The sequence below is a fragment of the Cyrtonyx montezumae genome, unplaced genomic scaffold (genome assembly GCF_038088225.1).
Source record: "Cyrtonyx montezumae isolate F1298 unplaced genomic scaffold, pur_monq_1.0 scaffold_3, whole genome shotgun sequence".
NCBI classification, from domain to species: domain Eukaryota; kingdom Metazoa; phylum Chordata; class Aves; order Galliformes; family Odontophoridae; genus Cyrtonyx; species Cyrtonyx montezumae.
The window spans coordinates 140,719,231-140,735,211 of NW_027072034.1; the positions used below are offsets into that span (position 1 = coordinate 140,719,231).

General features: G+C 35.6%; 1 protein-coding gene across 3 annotated transcripts in view; it reads right to left on the reverse strand.

The window, feature by feature from the left end:
• The window catches only part of POT1 (protection of telomeres 1), a 58,658-nt gene that overhangs the window by 38,069 nt on the left and 4,608 nt on the right, over window positions 1-15,981 (reverse strand). For 2 of the 3 annotated variants that reach the window (XM_065743520.1, XM_065743519.1), the window contains exons 1-7: window positions 15,553-15,617; window positions 14,883-15,014; window positions 11,006-11,078; window positions 9,331-9,416; window positions 5,325-5,435; window positions 4,575-4,619; window positions 3,391-3,505 (exon numbers count right to left, since the gene is read on the reverse strand). In XM_065743520.1, coding sequence (XP_065599592.1) covers window positions 3,391-3,505; window positions 4,575-4,619; window positions 5,325-5,435; window positions 9,331-9,416; window positions 11,006-11,078; window positions 14,883-15,014; window positions 15,553-15,564 — 574 coding nt within the window. In that variant the 5' untranslated portion in view covers window positions 15,565-15,617. Of the gene's footprint in view, window positions 1-3,390; window positions 3,506-4,574; window positions 4,620-5,324; window positions 5,436-9,330; window positions 9,417-11,005; window positions 11,079-14,882; window positions 15,015-15,552; window positions 15,618-15,981 lie in introns of those variants that run through there. The other variant, XM_065743522.1, reaches the window with a different exon arrangement.

Sequence of the window (15,981 nt, forward strand, 5' to 3'; positions counted from 1 at the left end):
TTTATCAGATTTATTAAGTTAGAACACTAGATTGGTTCAGCAAAGGGATTGGTCTTATAACACCAATCCATACTGATTTTTTTTTTTTTTTAAATATACTTATCCTGAGGAGGTTAACATGATATGATGGACAACAAGGAATGGACAGTTAACCTGAAAGGATGCTTGTAACATGTCAGAATTGGCATATATTAAAATAACAAAGAGAGAAGCAATGTTTGATTTAAATTGGAAATACAGAGTGAATTGTCTGCCTTATGTGTTCCCTCTACTCTTTTAGACTAGTCCTTAAAAGCTCTTCCAAAACACAATTACTTTGACCTGTTAAAGTAATTTTACAAGATGGAAGTCTTTCATTTATCTTGTTTGAAAAAGAAAACACACAATTGTGGAGTGAAACAGCTTTTATAAAAAACTTAGGAAACCAAAGACATTCATTATTATTACAAGGACCATCTAGAAGTCGGTAAAATTCCAAGTCAACATCAGTAGGCAGTTGCATTAATGATATGGAGGGTGTTAATTTCCAAGCTTTTAAGTCCAAACTTAAAATAGTCTGACATGTGAATGTACTGTCCCTGTAATTTTAACAGTCCTTGAAAAGTCAAAATTTCCACAACTGTTATAACAACTCAAGTTTGCTCTCCAGATTATAGTTTTCATTTTATAGAATGTCTTAGCCTTTGTATTCCTCCTTTGACCATTACGGAAGTCATTAGCACACTCAGAAAGACAGCATCTCTCCTGAGTACCAATATCAGAATAAAAGTACAGTTTTACTTACAGTCATGATAAAAAAAAAAACCTGCAGAAAAGCTTTCTACAACAGAATTCAGTACTTATTGATTAAATGCACTTATTTTGGTTTTATTTTGGACTTCAGCAGTTCATAACAAATATTCTTGTAAAATCAATTTTGAAGGTAGAAAGCGTTGATCAAATTATGAATCCCCTCTTGGCCAATTGCATATACATTCACAAACTTCTAAGTTTACAAAATTGACTATCCTGGATCAATAACTTCTTCCCACAAAAATGACAGAAAGGCTCCTGGTAAGGAAGTGCTTCAGAGACTTCAGTATCTTCTACTTCTTATATTGCAATACTAAAAACAGATTTTTTTTGTAGCAAACTACGACTCTCTTCCAAACTATACCAATCATGAATACTGTTAAGTGTTACTGAGAACAGTCTAAAACTAAACAGCTGAACCTGCTGAGTTACTAAATATGTATAACAAAGCAGGGGAAGCAAAACAATACATATAAACATATGAAGTGTTTGTGAACATACACATAGTACGTACATACCTATTTCCACCAGACACACAGAATCACACTGATACTGTGTATGGGAACTGCTGACTCATGACCTGAACCACTGATTGGTCACCTGAGGTGAGCACCAAGTCAGCCATGGGCCCACAGGTGAAGGTGATATACCTGTGTGATTGGAAGGGGTGGAGCCTGGCTCCACCTCTCCCAGACCCCATTTAAGGGCTGACCACTACCAGGGAAGGATCTCTTCTCGGAGATCCCTCCCATGTGGAGTCCCCTGTGAGCCTTGTCATCCTGAAGGCGAGCCATCTTCTCTTTTGTATTATTTGTATCCTATCTATATTGAACTACTTAAAATATACCATTATCTATACTATTTCGTTGTGACGTACCATCCTTGGGAGTTATTTACCCCACATACTGCCAAACTCCAAGCTAAATAATCAAACTGAAGATGTTTTAATGCAGCTTATTTGAAACATGGCAATGCATTTAAGAGGTACTCAAACATTTAGTAACAATGAGATGCATCTGGCTAAACAGATGCTTTAATGCTGGCATTTGCAAATTGTGCATCAAAGTAAATAGCTTGAGATTCCTTTCTTTCTACTTAACTTATTTTTTCATTTCTTCTCAACAACTTAAAATTAGATGATAGGAAACATTATTAAAAAAGAAATGCATATAAATTACTGTGAACATAAGAAAAAAGTATTACTCAGCTCTGGCTTCAAAAATTGTATTTTATATATATCCATTTATATCTATAACAGTTTTCATTCTGTTCTGAAAAAGAATTAAACACCTTCTCAAAACTATAGAGCTTGAAAAAAGAAATCCATGACATTTAAGAGTATTTAATCTACAAAACGATGGTAGATTTAACTCTGAATCTCCTTCCTTATAAATAGACAATCAGACAACAGATTTGTCTGAATCATTTGCAGTAACAGTGATCTATATGGTGAATATCTAATTATAGTCTCATAAAATTACAAGACTAAATTGGGTACCACTTGTTTTCAGTGGGAACTGAAAGCAAAGCTTTATCTTTAAGCTCTCATACACGTAAGGAGAAATGTATCTAAGGGAATATCCATGTAGTGAATAAAGATCCAGATGGATAAAGCACAGTGGCTCCACCATGCACTCTTCCAGCACAGACCAGCTAAAAGCTATATGATTCCATTAACACTGTCAGAGACAGAAGGTATTAGTGCAAGACTGTGACAGATCTAATGCGACTGTAGAATTTTCTGACAAGAACCATTTAATGCCCTGGCAACTCAGAGCAATCATCAAAGCATTCTGCACTTTTTCAAGCAGATACAACCCTGGATAGTGTAAAAACTGAATTATTTTTTGGGGGGGTGTAAAAATATCCAGTGAAATCAATTAGAACTGTCTTAGAGATTTTCATGACGAAGTAGGAAATGAATCACAACTGCAGCAGTAAGAAAATTCGTAGTAAGAAAAATAGTTTACAAAACACTACAGAAGAACCTTCTCAAGTCATCGTAACCCATTCTTTTTTGTTCAATTAGAAATACTTAGAAGAAAAATCATCTTCAAAATGCAAAGCAGAATTAGAATAAGCAGAAAATACTTTCCTCAGTTCTCAAATACATTCTGCTGTTTAATCAAATTCAGTGGAAATATGATCTAGCTCTGTATTTACTGAGCACCTCACAAAATGTTATCCTATTGCACAATCAGCAAGTGTCAACCTCACAAAAAGAAATAATGGTTCAGTTGTTGCATAGCTTCTACAAATAACAAAGATGGTCTTATCACCATGGTGTAACACCTACTGCCGAAATCTGGAGGAAGAACCATACACAAGAATCTTTTCCCATAAGACTTCTGTACTTTCAGGTCTTTTTCCATGCTTTGTAGTGCTGGGGTAAGCCTGATAAATATTTACTTCATTTGCTATCTGCAGCAGTCTGCCCCATCTGGCTCATGTATCCATCACTTATTTTTTTTATTCTATTGTCTTGATGTTAACTGGGTACCACAGTCAAAAGATCACCAGACTGTCATCAATTTTAGCAGAAATAATTGTTTTCTATGAAGACAGTTTTGAACTAAGAAATTTTAGAGTAGTACGTACCTGTTCCTTTGCTTATGTAAGGTGGCTTGAAGAATTTCACAATGCCATACAAATTCACTACAGTTCCATCTTTAAGACATTTCAAAGGCGTATACACATATTTTGGTGCAACAGACTAGAAAGGTATGATAAAATTAGGAGACAGAACAAAAAAATTATGCAAACTTTCACCAAGAATTGTCTTTTAATGCCATTCAGACTTAAACATGATTTTAATTTGTCTTAATAACTAAAAGTTCCCTATTCTTTTCCTAGCCTATTCAAGATTTTCTAAATTTTATTCACTCTCTCACAGGCAAAAGAGCACACGTCTTTCCATTTCTTTGGTGAAGTCTTTCTTACAACAAAATAGTCTGCCAGTAGGTGGCAAGTAAGATACAAAAGTGGAGACAGATGAATAAGAAAGTCATCACAATAATGTGATTTTTTTTTTACTGGTTGGTATTAACACATCAATCCAAACGGCCTTTCAAAATGATTTGTGGCTTTAAAATTATTACTGGTGGCATCACTGCACAGAGTAACTACTCCAGGCATCTTACTTCTCACAGTCATTGTATAAGTTTATACTGTAATAGCACACTTGTCAGAGCATTAAAAGAAATCAAGGACTATTTTCTACTATCTAAGCACAACTCTCACCTTAAGATTACAGAACACGACTCTTAAAGAACACGAGTTCTCCCAAAATGACTGAAAACTGTATTTTGCTGACTGCGTTGTTGAAAAAAATAAAAACTCTAAGACAATTAATACAGTCAAGCTGTGTTATCTTCAGTACTGAATCTTTAACCTTTTGATATATTAAATTTAATTGTTCTTTTTCTTTATCATATTTTATGCCTTTAATATACTACTTCCTGCAGAATTTTAATTTAGATAAGTAAAGGCTCGTTCCTAGCAGAAAAAGGTTAAATCACAAAGTCTGATTTTAATCAATCTCCTTCAGTAAGAAAGGTCTTAGGAAGTATGAATTAATAAAGTACAACATGCAGCCTATTTTGATATACCATGGAAATATTACTTTCTCATATTTCAATCTGTTTTCTAGGCATACTAATTGCAATAATAAAAGCTAGAAGGGGTGCATGGATGTAAAATAGGAAAGAAAAAGAATTCTATGTATTCTTATTTACATGCAGTTCATCTCATATGGTTAAAAAACATCATGAATATAAACTCACTGCAGATGTAGTTTCTGAAAAATTTGTGCTTGGCTGAGTACAAATCTAAAGAGAAAAAGTAAACATAACTGATTACAAAAATAAAGGCATTACAAATCTTCAAACAACATTTGACAGAGCTGCAGCAAGAAACACTTTTGCTACTGGAATAACCTCAAGCACCTTTGAATCAAATAAAACTTTTTTCTACTGCATTCCATTATGTGTAAGAACAGTTTAAAAAGTTCTAAGGAGCTCTCTAAAACTAACTAATGCCAAATTCCTGTACTCAACAAGTAGAAATCTTCAGAGACTGAGATAATTTGTGTCTGGCAATACCCTGGATCACTTCTATACCATATACTTTGACACAGAGTACTTCAATGACACTGTGGTCTCATTTCATCATTGACTACAAAATATTATTCCCTGCTGTGGTCTGTTCTGCACGGAGCATTATCATGAGGGATTTTCAAGCACACAACCCCCATCCAGGACTTTCAGAAACTTGGGCAGAAAGAATAACACTCATTCTTGTCCATCAGAGATAAACATAGATGTTTCTTCCAGCTACACTAATTTGACAAAATGGATGGAAACAGACATTGCATAATTGTACGTATACATAAAAATGTGCCCTGACCATTTCTACATGGTCATGCTGTAATAATCTGCATACTTCAAATTCTAATAATTTTTCTCTGCACAGTAAAATAAAATTTTAATAATGGCATTTGGAAAAAAGGTTAAAATATTTAGACACCCACTTACATAAATGGCTGATCCATTTTCTTCAGACACCTCCAGGTGGCAAGCATGTCTACCATCTTCTTTTGCTGTTGCTGATTCTGCCACCTTAAATCCAGCAACCACAAAGGTGTCCTATGGAAACAGGTGATAAACAGATGTTGTAAATAGCATTATGTTTAAAAGAGGAATTAATGTAAAATATCACTTTCAAGCCTCAATACATTCAATTAAAAAATTAATAATTACAAACATTGCCTGCAAGTTCCTCTACTCAGCAATTATACCCTTTACATTCATATTTCTAACCGATCTCACAAAACTTTTTTTTGTAATAATTGTACTAAAATTTTTGAACCATTCACTCTACTGTTACTTGGCGCCAACTTTGGCAAAGGCTAAAGGTTAAGTATCACACTGAATAAACAATAAGAATCATTACCCTTTGAATATACTCAAAACTGACTCCTGCATGAAATTAAGCTAAAAAGGTAGTCACACATCTGATTAATATGGCGAAAACATTCCCATCTTGGTAGTTGTTACTGTATTACAGTCACACTTTGAAGAGAGTTTTCTTGTAGATATTTGCAACTTAGTTGGATCAATGTCCTCCAATTTATTTCTTAGGGATACAACAGTTCAGTAAATGACTAGATTTCATGCAGCAAGAAAGATACTACAAAATTCTGCAGTGTCCGTTATGCTTCTGGCACAAGAAGCAAACCCATTTGCTGCTGCATGTTGACTTTGGTATAAAATTCCTCACGTATCACAAAGTGAAGAAGAATTATTTAAGCAGTAAAAGATTTAAGTTCCTGCAGAAGCTCACCTTTTAGTAGCAATCTTAAAAAAAAAAAAAATGAAGGAAAACACATAAACATGATAAAAAATTTATTTCTGACCAAAAGAAATACAATGCTAGGAGCTCCTTTAGTCAACTGCTTTTTTTATCAGGACAGCATAGCAGTCTTATTCCAACATGATCCACTCTTTCAAACCCACACTCATGCAAACACACTTCAGAACTCTCATATTAGACGTGGTGTCCTTTTTATCCAAGCTTCTACCAAAAGTACTTTCTGAAGTTTCTAATGGATGACTGTTGTTCATGCCTTTATTTGAATATAACATATATACATTGTAATGCTTTCTGATTAAAGCTGAGTTTTTGTCTAATATTGCATTACAAAATTTCTTTTTGCTATTTCACCAATCTGACAATGCTACTCTCAATGATATAGGGCCCAAAATCTTAAAAAAAAAAAAAAAGCTGTTAATTTAAGCAATAACAATATAATTAATTATTACAAGACATTAGAAAAAAAAAGAACCTTCAAAAAAAGCTTAGGTTTGATCAGAAAGTTTTATACACAAAAGAACTACTGCCACTATTATTTCCAACTAGTGTCATAAAATAGAATATGTATTTTGACTACAAGTTAACATGCAAGTCACCTGAGTGTAAGATGTACTTGGAGCTAAATAAACCGAGTGAAAAATAGATAGATTCATACTCTCTGCACCTGAAACACACTATTCTGCTAACATACATTAAAGTCGTTTCAATCTTTTCATACACAGACAGAAACAATATATAGAAAAACAAAGCATTAGGAAACTTAGGGTTTTTTTCAGCAAACAGACATAGCATGTATCTTTCCTTTCTCTGTTGCTGATGCTCTTCATGGTGTTCCTTCAACAGTGCAATTAACCTTCATGCATTATTCCAGTTTCAGCATTTTATTAGATTACAGGCTGCACTAGGTTCTGGGACTTGGCTGCTGAGTCAGGACTGGAGCTCTGCAGAGCTGACTTGTACTCATTTGTCAGGAGGAACTTTAGTATTACACAGACTCAAGCGTGTACATAGGTTGATAATAAACTGACAATTTTTTGTGAACAATGATAGACCACTGGTGGCTACTATCACTTGGAGGGTTGCTGTCTTAGAGTTGTTGTTTCCTATAGCATTCTCTGAGACCAATCTTTCTATCCTCTCATTGCTGCTCATGGCCTTTTATGTGTGTTTTAATCAGGACACCTTCCTCATATTTAAAAATACTGCATCCTGTTTAATTATTCAAATTAATTCAAAGCTTTCCCAGCCAGGAATTACAGCCAAAATTCTTGGAACCCAGGAATCTGTATAAAGAATGACAGATGGTTTTTTTAGACATATGTACGTAAGATTTGCAAAAGAAAGATCTTCTCCCAGAGTGACTGAACTGACTTTGCTGATCTTCAAGGCATGTTACCTCTCTTCAGCATGTGTATGGGAACTGTTAGGTCAGGGCCTGAACCTGGTGAAGGGGGGGGGGGGGGGGGGAAGGCTGGTCCAGGTAGCAGAGGCAGACTGTTTGCATCTGTGCTCCCCATGTAACCAGAAGGCACGTGCACATGGTCAAGCCACCCTGGGCTCACGTGACATCCAGCCACTGAAGGGAAAGAACCTTTTGGATCTAGGTTGCTTCCCAGGAAGAAGCACTGCATGTGTGGCCAGAGACCCCCCTTCACCAATTGGGTGAGTTCAGCTCCTCTCTATATTACTACTGGCCTACCTGCAAATACTTTGCCTTGATATTGCCAAGAACCTGACAGAAACAATTCTGCTCCTACACGAGCAGAACAGCACGGCATGAGACAAACATCAAAACAAGACTTTGATTCACAACAGAATTTCCTGTAAAACTGCATACATTGTAAAACCTCTGACCTACACACATTACTATCCAGACAAAAGCCAAGTATTGTTTCTCCAAGTTTACACATATGGCTAAAACTAGTTGTGCATCAATTTCAAGGTCAAACTAAATCTCTGCTGAAAAGGCAGAAATTTCAGATCAACAGAATTCAAAGTGTACTAAACTGCACTGGAAAGAAGGAAAATACTCTTCATCAAAAGAGAAGCTAGGCACTGGCACAGTGATCACAACACCAAGCCTACTGCAGTTCCAGATGCGTTTGGAAAACCATCTCAGGAAATATGGTTTAAGTTCTGGGTGATACTGTATGGAGACAAGAGTTGGATTTGATGATCCTTGAGGATCCTTCCAACTCAGGATACTCTGTGATTCTATTATCAGAGCTGAAAAGCTTTGACAAAATACTAACTTAACTGTTCCCATTTCCATTGTTGAGAAAGCCTTAAATTTTTGCTCATGAAAATATTTCTAAAACCTGAAAACAAAGACCAGTTTTCTTCACTAAACTTTCCATCTTCAGTGTGAATTTCTATCACATATAACATTAATATGAACTCATAATGTACAGTATACTTTAATTTGATATCTGCTTATCTGCCAGCAAACTGACAGGCAATTTTATCAAAATTAAGTTGAGGTAATTGTTTTCAGCTTGCAACAATCTCTCATCAAACTCACAGACTGATTTGCCAACATCCTTTACTCTGCAGCTATCTTTCCAAGCTCTCTTCTCTAATGAAGCAAGATGCCAGCACACAGACAAAAAAAAACAACTGTGCATGAGTTTTATATTATGAAAAAGAAATGCCGAAAAGCCCAGAGAGGTGGTGGAGTCTCCTTCTCTGGAGACATTCATATCTGCCTGGACGCCTACCTGTGCAACCTGGGCTAGGGAGCTGCTTTGGCAGGGGTTGGACTTGATGATTTCTAGAGGTCCCTTCCAAACCCTACAATTCTGTGATTCTGTGAAAGTTTTAGTGTAATTTAAATCTAAATCAAATGATTTTAAAACCTACCTTATCAAAGGTATGGCAGGACATTTGACTAACAAATATAAATGTATGGCTTCTCTTTCATCCATGTCCTTGATCCTTTACTTGCTAAATAAAGGAAACAGCACTGGCAAACAAGAAGAACTGATCTATTTCAGTATTACTGTCAAAAAATTTACATAAGCAAATACTTTTTTCGAGTTCATAATTACAGATTTGAACAGACTGAACAGGCTATTTCTAATGTTGGTAATAGCTATACGTAGACAGAATAAAAAGGTAAAAGTTCTGTGGAAAACAGTCCATAAAATAAGAAAAAGTGATGCATTTTACCCCATTGCGTATAAGTTTTGCACAATCGTCTGCCAGTTTTCCATATATTAGAATATTGATACTGTTAATCCTTGTACATGTGTCATCTAGGAAAAAAAACAAAAATGTATCCAATTATCATTCATTCTTCAAAACAGCAATTGGAACTGGTTTCCAAAATAAATCCAGAGCTTAACACTTCTCATTCCAATTAATTTACAAGCAGAAGATTATATAAATAGCTGCGTGATTGGCTTTGTGTGCTAACTATAGGTAAATCAAGTAGAATATTCCTCATGATACTAGACACATTGTGCATCACTGTCCATTAAACAAATCAAATCACACCGATTTCTACTTGAACAATTGAGTGTAGAAAGTTAGAGAATATTATTCAGTCACATTGATTTTTTTTTTTTACATTAACACAAGGCATACTGTAGAACTATATGAAATTGAGATAACCCAGGAATATATATATCAAGTAGAAAACAAAGATATAGGAAACTATAGGCAGCTGAGTCTCACATCTGTCCCTAGGAAAACCATGTAACAGATCCTTCTGGAAGTTGTACTGAGGCACATGTAGAATGAGGAGGTGATGCATGAGCATGGATTCACCAAGGGCAGATTGCACCTGTCCAATTTGGTGGCCTTCTACAATGGAGTAAAAGCATTCAGTGGACAAAGGAAGGGCAACTGTTATCATCTACCTGGACTCGTGCACAGTCTTTGACATGGTTTCACACCACATCTTCATCTAAACTGTAGAAATGTGGACTTGAAGATAGAACTATTCAGTGGTTGAAGAGTTGACTGGCTGCAGCAAGTGGCTTCATATACAAGGTGAAGGCTGGTCATGAACAGTGACCCCCAGGGGTCAGTCCCAGGACCGGTGCTCTTCAGCATCTCTATCAATGATCTGGAACTGAGTGCACTCTTAACAATACTGCTTATGACACCAAGCTGAGTGGTGCAGTTGACACAAAAGAAGGAAGCAGTGCCATCCAGAGGGACCTGGCTAAGTCTGAAAAAGGGCCAACAAGCCAGGAGAGAAACGACTTTGGACTCATCAACTTCACTCACCCCTGGTAATACTAATCACAAGCAGCACTTCCAGGTGGGATGTGGACTCCATAGCATATAGTTGGGTCACAGACCAGAATTTGTACAATCAAAAAGGCTCAGAAGGAGCAAGTGATGATTTCCTAACCAAAAGAACAAGCTGAGAAAGAAGCTGAAAGAAATGGCAAGTTCCTCAAAACCATCTGAAAATCCCTTTCTCAACTGCTTAGTTTAAAACAATGTAATACATGTACTGCTAATTAGCATTTTATCCTGTATGAAATGTGTACTGACAGAGCATATACTGGACAATTGTTAACTGTATTTTTTTAGACCTTCTCTACAATAAGAAATTTAAAAATATACTGTACTCATAATAATGAATTTTCAGAAAAGTATTTTTAAAAGATTCCGTAATAAGAAGCCAACGGAAAACACAAAGACCATATAGCTTCCAGTAACTCATATGTAATAGTTTAAAATAATTTTTTAAGGGGAATGAACTTGTCTAGAGAACGTTCCAAGTATAAAACTTTTATCAAATGAATAAGTGTAACGGAACAGTGTAACGTCAGAAAGAGGTTGAGAAGTCCAGCAAAAAAAAAAAAAAAAGTGTATTTAGGTGGAGTACCTTGAAGAACAATCTTGAAAAAGTCTGTACCATCTCCGAGTTTTGTTAGTGGGTAGGAAAGAATAACTATTCCCTAAAAAGTAAAAACAAAATTAAATTATATATATATAAATATATGAACTAGGACCACACAACCTATAGGCTACTGAAAACACTGATAACAGCTGAAATGCTTATAAGGTGTTTTTTTTAAAAAAAAAAGAACATATCTTTTTTTTCTTTCAATTGGTGAGACATGCACAAGCCAGCATAAATGAGATTCTAGGCATATAAAGAAAGCTCTATGAATGACATAGTACAACATAGTACAAGTCTAAATTAGACACTACAGACTAGTGGTAAACAAATTGTAATTATGGAAATACCTTTTTAGTGCTTACATCAATAATACAACAGTAATACTTTTTGCACAAAGGCTAAAATAAATAGGACATTCAAAACCTTAATAGATATAGCAATTCCTCAAATTACTGATAGAGGTTTACAACATAAATATACAAATGAAATTATAGTGAAGAGATAAAAGACACACAGATAAACAGTATTCTGTAGTATTAAAGAAAGTTACAGTTGGGATGACAAAGAAATCACAAAACTTGGAAACTCAGCAATATATTGATTTGTCAATAACACAAATGCTCTAAAAGATGCAAATATATATGTGTGTACAAATATATATAAATATATATGTAATTATTACAGTGAAGTTCCAAGTTGCAATGAAACAAAATTGCAGCAATTTTTGTTACATTAACTTTTAAGTGGAACAAATGTGTTGTTTTTTTTCTTTTTAGAAACATGGCATCCTCAGCAGAAACAGAGATGTTAGCCAAACGTACTTCTACACAATATGGTAGATAAAGCACTGTATCTGTCTCAAAGATAAAAGCCTAGAGATTGGTTCAATCCAGAAAAATACAGAAATTTGAAAACTGAGTCTATGAACATTTAAGAGAACTATAAAGTAACAGCAAATAAAATAAGAAGGCTCTGGTAAAGAGACAGCAGAGACTATCATCTATAAATGAACAAAAGCAACATTAAGACAACTGTCAGGTAAACCATTGTGATCTGGTAATGCACATATTCTGTGGGAAACTTGATATAAACGTTAGTAAACACCTCTTAAACCATATTAAGGTAAAATATACAGCAGCAAATTGCTATTGTAGAGGCTTTTCAGAGTAACATTAATACTACAGTAACAAATGAACTGAGGAAGAACCCAAATAAAATTCAGCATGACTTATTTTAACATGTTTTATAAAGATTAAAGTTCACAAATTCTGTTTCCAACCCAAAGCCTATCTTAAATTTATCACACTAAAACAAAAAGCCCTATGTTGAATTGAATTTTATATTTACCATATTGCTTTATTGCTTCTCAGACAGTAGGAATAACTTAGATGTTTTACCTTTATTTTGGTCTATGACCACACGTCTTGGGCAGTTAAGTTCCTACTTTTCATAGGCAACACAGTTGCATTTTGTAGAAGGACTGAAGTATCAAATATTTGTTTTAACAACCAGCACCCATAGAATAATGTTTTGAGATCTGTGTATGAATACTTAAATACAGGTTTTTCACTCATTCTCAAAATCACAACTTTAGAATTGCAATTACAAGGTACAATTGTTCTTGCTGCTCTTTTTGTCTTTAAACTGTAATCAGTAAAGAAATTCTACAGATTTTTTCTTATAATGAAGTCTGCAACAAAACCAAATAATTTCAGGAACGCTGTTCTTTTAGTAAAGAACACTCAGCCCACCAAAGAACAGTATACATTTGTAAGAAAAGGACTCTTTTTGACCATTTTTACTTTCCATTTTTTCCTCCTACATCCCAGTATCTTCAAATTATTTCTCAGATTCAGAGACCCCATTCTTCTGTAAAACTGCCTGCCCCCACCACTTTTCTTTGTATTCTGAACACCTACTCTCTAATCCTTTCCCTCAGCAAAAATACTACCCACTGCTTTCTTAATTCACCTAAAACTCTTGGGCTCCAAACTTACGTAAAATTTCCCCTGAAAAAACTTGCTGAAATTCACTCCTCCCCCACAAACCTTGCCCTGTGTATCAAAACTCAACAAACTTCTTCCAAAACCCTCCTCATTCCATATGCCACTAGACTCACCCTCACACTGCCTATGTGCCTCTAGTGAATCTGTCTCCCTCCTTGCCACAACCTAGTTTCTCAGTCTGGTCCAACAGCTGACTTGGCAGCTGCAGCAGTGCTCAAGGGACATGACAGCACATTCTCAAGTTTTGGTTCAGCTACCAGGGCAAAGTCCAGAGGATAATAAATTAACAAGAGGTGGCATCAGGTTCAGGCAGGGCACAGCTTGATTGAGGAGGTAAGAACTTTGCTTGTGCTGCTTTCCCATTAATTAAAATTAAACTCTATATTCTTCAGAAGGATATTAGAAACCATAAATTTTCAGAGGAATTAAAGTACTGAGATACAGATGTCAGAGAGAAGCACTGTGGGTGATTTCTGTCATATTTTTGCAAGAACTCTCTTCACAAAATCCTCCCTTACTCTTCATTCCTCCTCAAAGCAGGACTTGATTTTTTGAAGCTCTGGAGTAACAGCATGCTGTGCCATCACTAAGATAACCTGCCATCAGTACATTTTCACACTTCCTTCAAGCTTGGCTTGTGGAACTGGAATCTCCAACACATTTAATGGTGTATTAGCACAAGGTTTATCAGCCCTCCAGTTGTTCTGTTTTTATGCGAAGCTGTTTCAGTCACCTACTATTCCATGCAGCACACAGTTTTCTTAACTTAAAGCAAAATTCTGAGAAAGATTCTACACAATTTTAAGCTACAACATCACATGTATGCTTAGTCTGTTAATAATCATTCTGTTTACCTATTGAAAACATTCATTTTGGCAGAATCGTTTTCTAATTTAGCATCTATTTCAGTCTACTTCAGTATTTCCTTTGCAAACAATAATCCCTGTGGGTGTCAAATGGTGCTTGCAGAAACAGCTTTTAAAAGTAGGAAACTCTGTATTTCCTACAGGTGAATGAGGTCAGAAAACGACATCCCAAGGAATAAAAAGCCTGCTTATAAGCAGCATTCCTCATTGACAATTTCATTAGTTCCTTTACAAGACCTAGGGGACACTGGGTCACTCTTACTCACTTATGTCATCAAATCACCTATCATATTCTGTTGCCATGCTTCAAAAACAGGCAGTTTTGCTCCTTTCCAAGTTATCTAATTGCAGTACTCCTGGCATCTCTTTGACACCATAATGAATCAGTCTAGAGAAAAAGAAGAGGTGAAAACTGTCCTCTCTCAGTTAATATGATTAGTCTTGTGCCACTTATTTCCCTGAACTAACTCATCACAGGGTCAAAAAAGCACTAGGGTTGGAACTGAGTGGGAAAGCAAGATGTTCCTTCTGCATACAAATAAAACAAACCATTAAATCAATTCCATTCATATTTAAAAAAAAATGGAGTTTTTTTTTTTCTTTTTTTTTTTTTTAAAGTGCAAGCCTCCTAAGGTTTTCTCCCGAATTTGTTCACATTTTGGTCAGAAGTTAAGCTTGGGATGATGCTGACTTTCTGCCTCTTAAGTACCAAAGACAATAAACTGGATTTTCAGTACCATACATGCAAAAAATTAAACGGGTTGAAAAAGAAAACCCAGCATTTTACAGAGTAAATTAATTTTCTTTAGCTATAAACCGATGAAGTCAACAGCAACAATGTAATAAATTCAATAGTACAAAAAACAAAACAAAAAAAACAACAAAAGATATGCAACAGATGCACAGAAACACAGACTGCCAGTAAGTCACCACAGAGCTGAAAGAGTTATTTCAAAGCAAATCAAAATTTGTTTGTTAGTACGTTACCTGGAAGTATTTGTTGGTATGATCAATTCCTGTCAGCATATACTTTAAATCCTCCCTCTGCAAGTGGCTGGGTAGTTGAGTCTCCAGTTTTCCTTTAATGATCTTCAGCAATTGAACAGGCATAGTTGCTACCTAAACAAAAAAGAGAAGCAGACTCCTGTAGTTACTGAAATACATCAAATTAAGAGTAACTAGAAGTTCCAACATACTCAGAAGGGGAAATCTATTTTGTAACATGAGAGTTCTATTACATGACTAAGGATCTTCTGAAGGATCAGTCTCATTGTTCAGTGCCATGAACAAAAGGAAGAGACAGTAACATTTGCTACCATTATGTTGAAAATGGCAAAAAATACTACTTTATTCATGATTAAAAGCAGCCAGTTAATATCAAGGATAAAGAGTGTGAATACTTTACATATGAAAACACATGCAGAGACTTTGAATGGAAAAGCCAAAAGCAGAATCATGTTGCCAATTGAAAAGCAGAAGTACAACTAGAGCTCAATCAGTACGGTTATTTCAGCAATTTAGAGAAGAGGGTGCACAGGTGACAAATTATGCTTGTAGTGTTCTGTATTTCAAAACAGTTCATGCTCTAGTCAAGATCTCTTCAACTCTCCAAAACTAAAAACAGCTAACCTACTGCATGTTAACTGAAAACACTTACCACACACTTCATAGGAAGCAAAGACCACCAGAAGGCTGCAAAAGGTTAGCAAGAATCAATCACAGAGCAAATCCCTGTGCTGATGACTTTCCATTCATGATGCTGTCCAGATCACAGACAGGCTGCCCAGCCTGGCAGCACTCACACCAACCCCAAGTTGCAACGCAGTAATCCCTAGAATTAATTGCACCAGCCTTCTCAGGAATCCAGAACCATAAAAGCAATTAAAAAAAACTAAGCAGCCACAGGAGAATCAGTAACACGGTCACAGTGCTATGGATCCTACCTGCTCACAACATACACTTCCCTACTCTGTAGGTCAGCAAGCAGTCTTCTGTCTACTTCCTCCCCAGAATGCACAAGACAAGGAAGCTCCACAAGTTACCCTTAGAAACCATTTTATTTGGAAGTATCTACTTCAGACTAAAT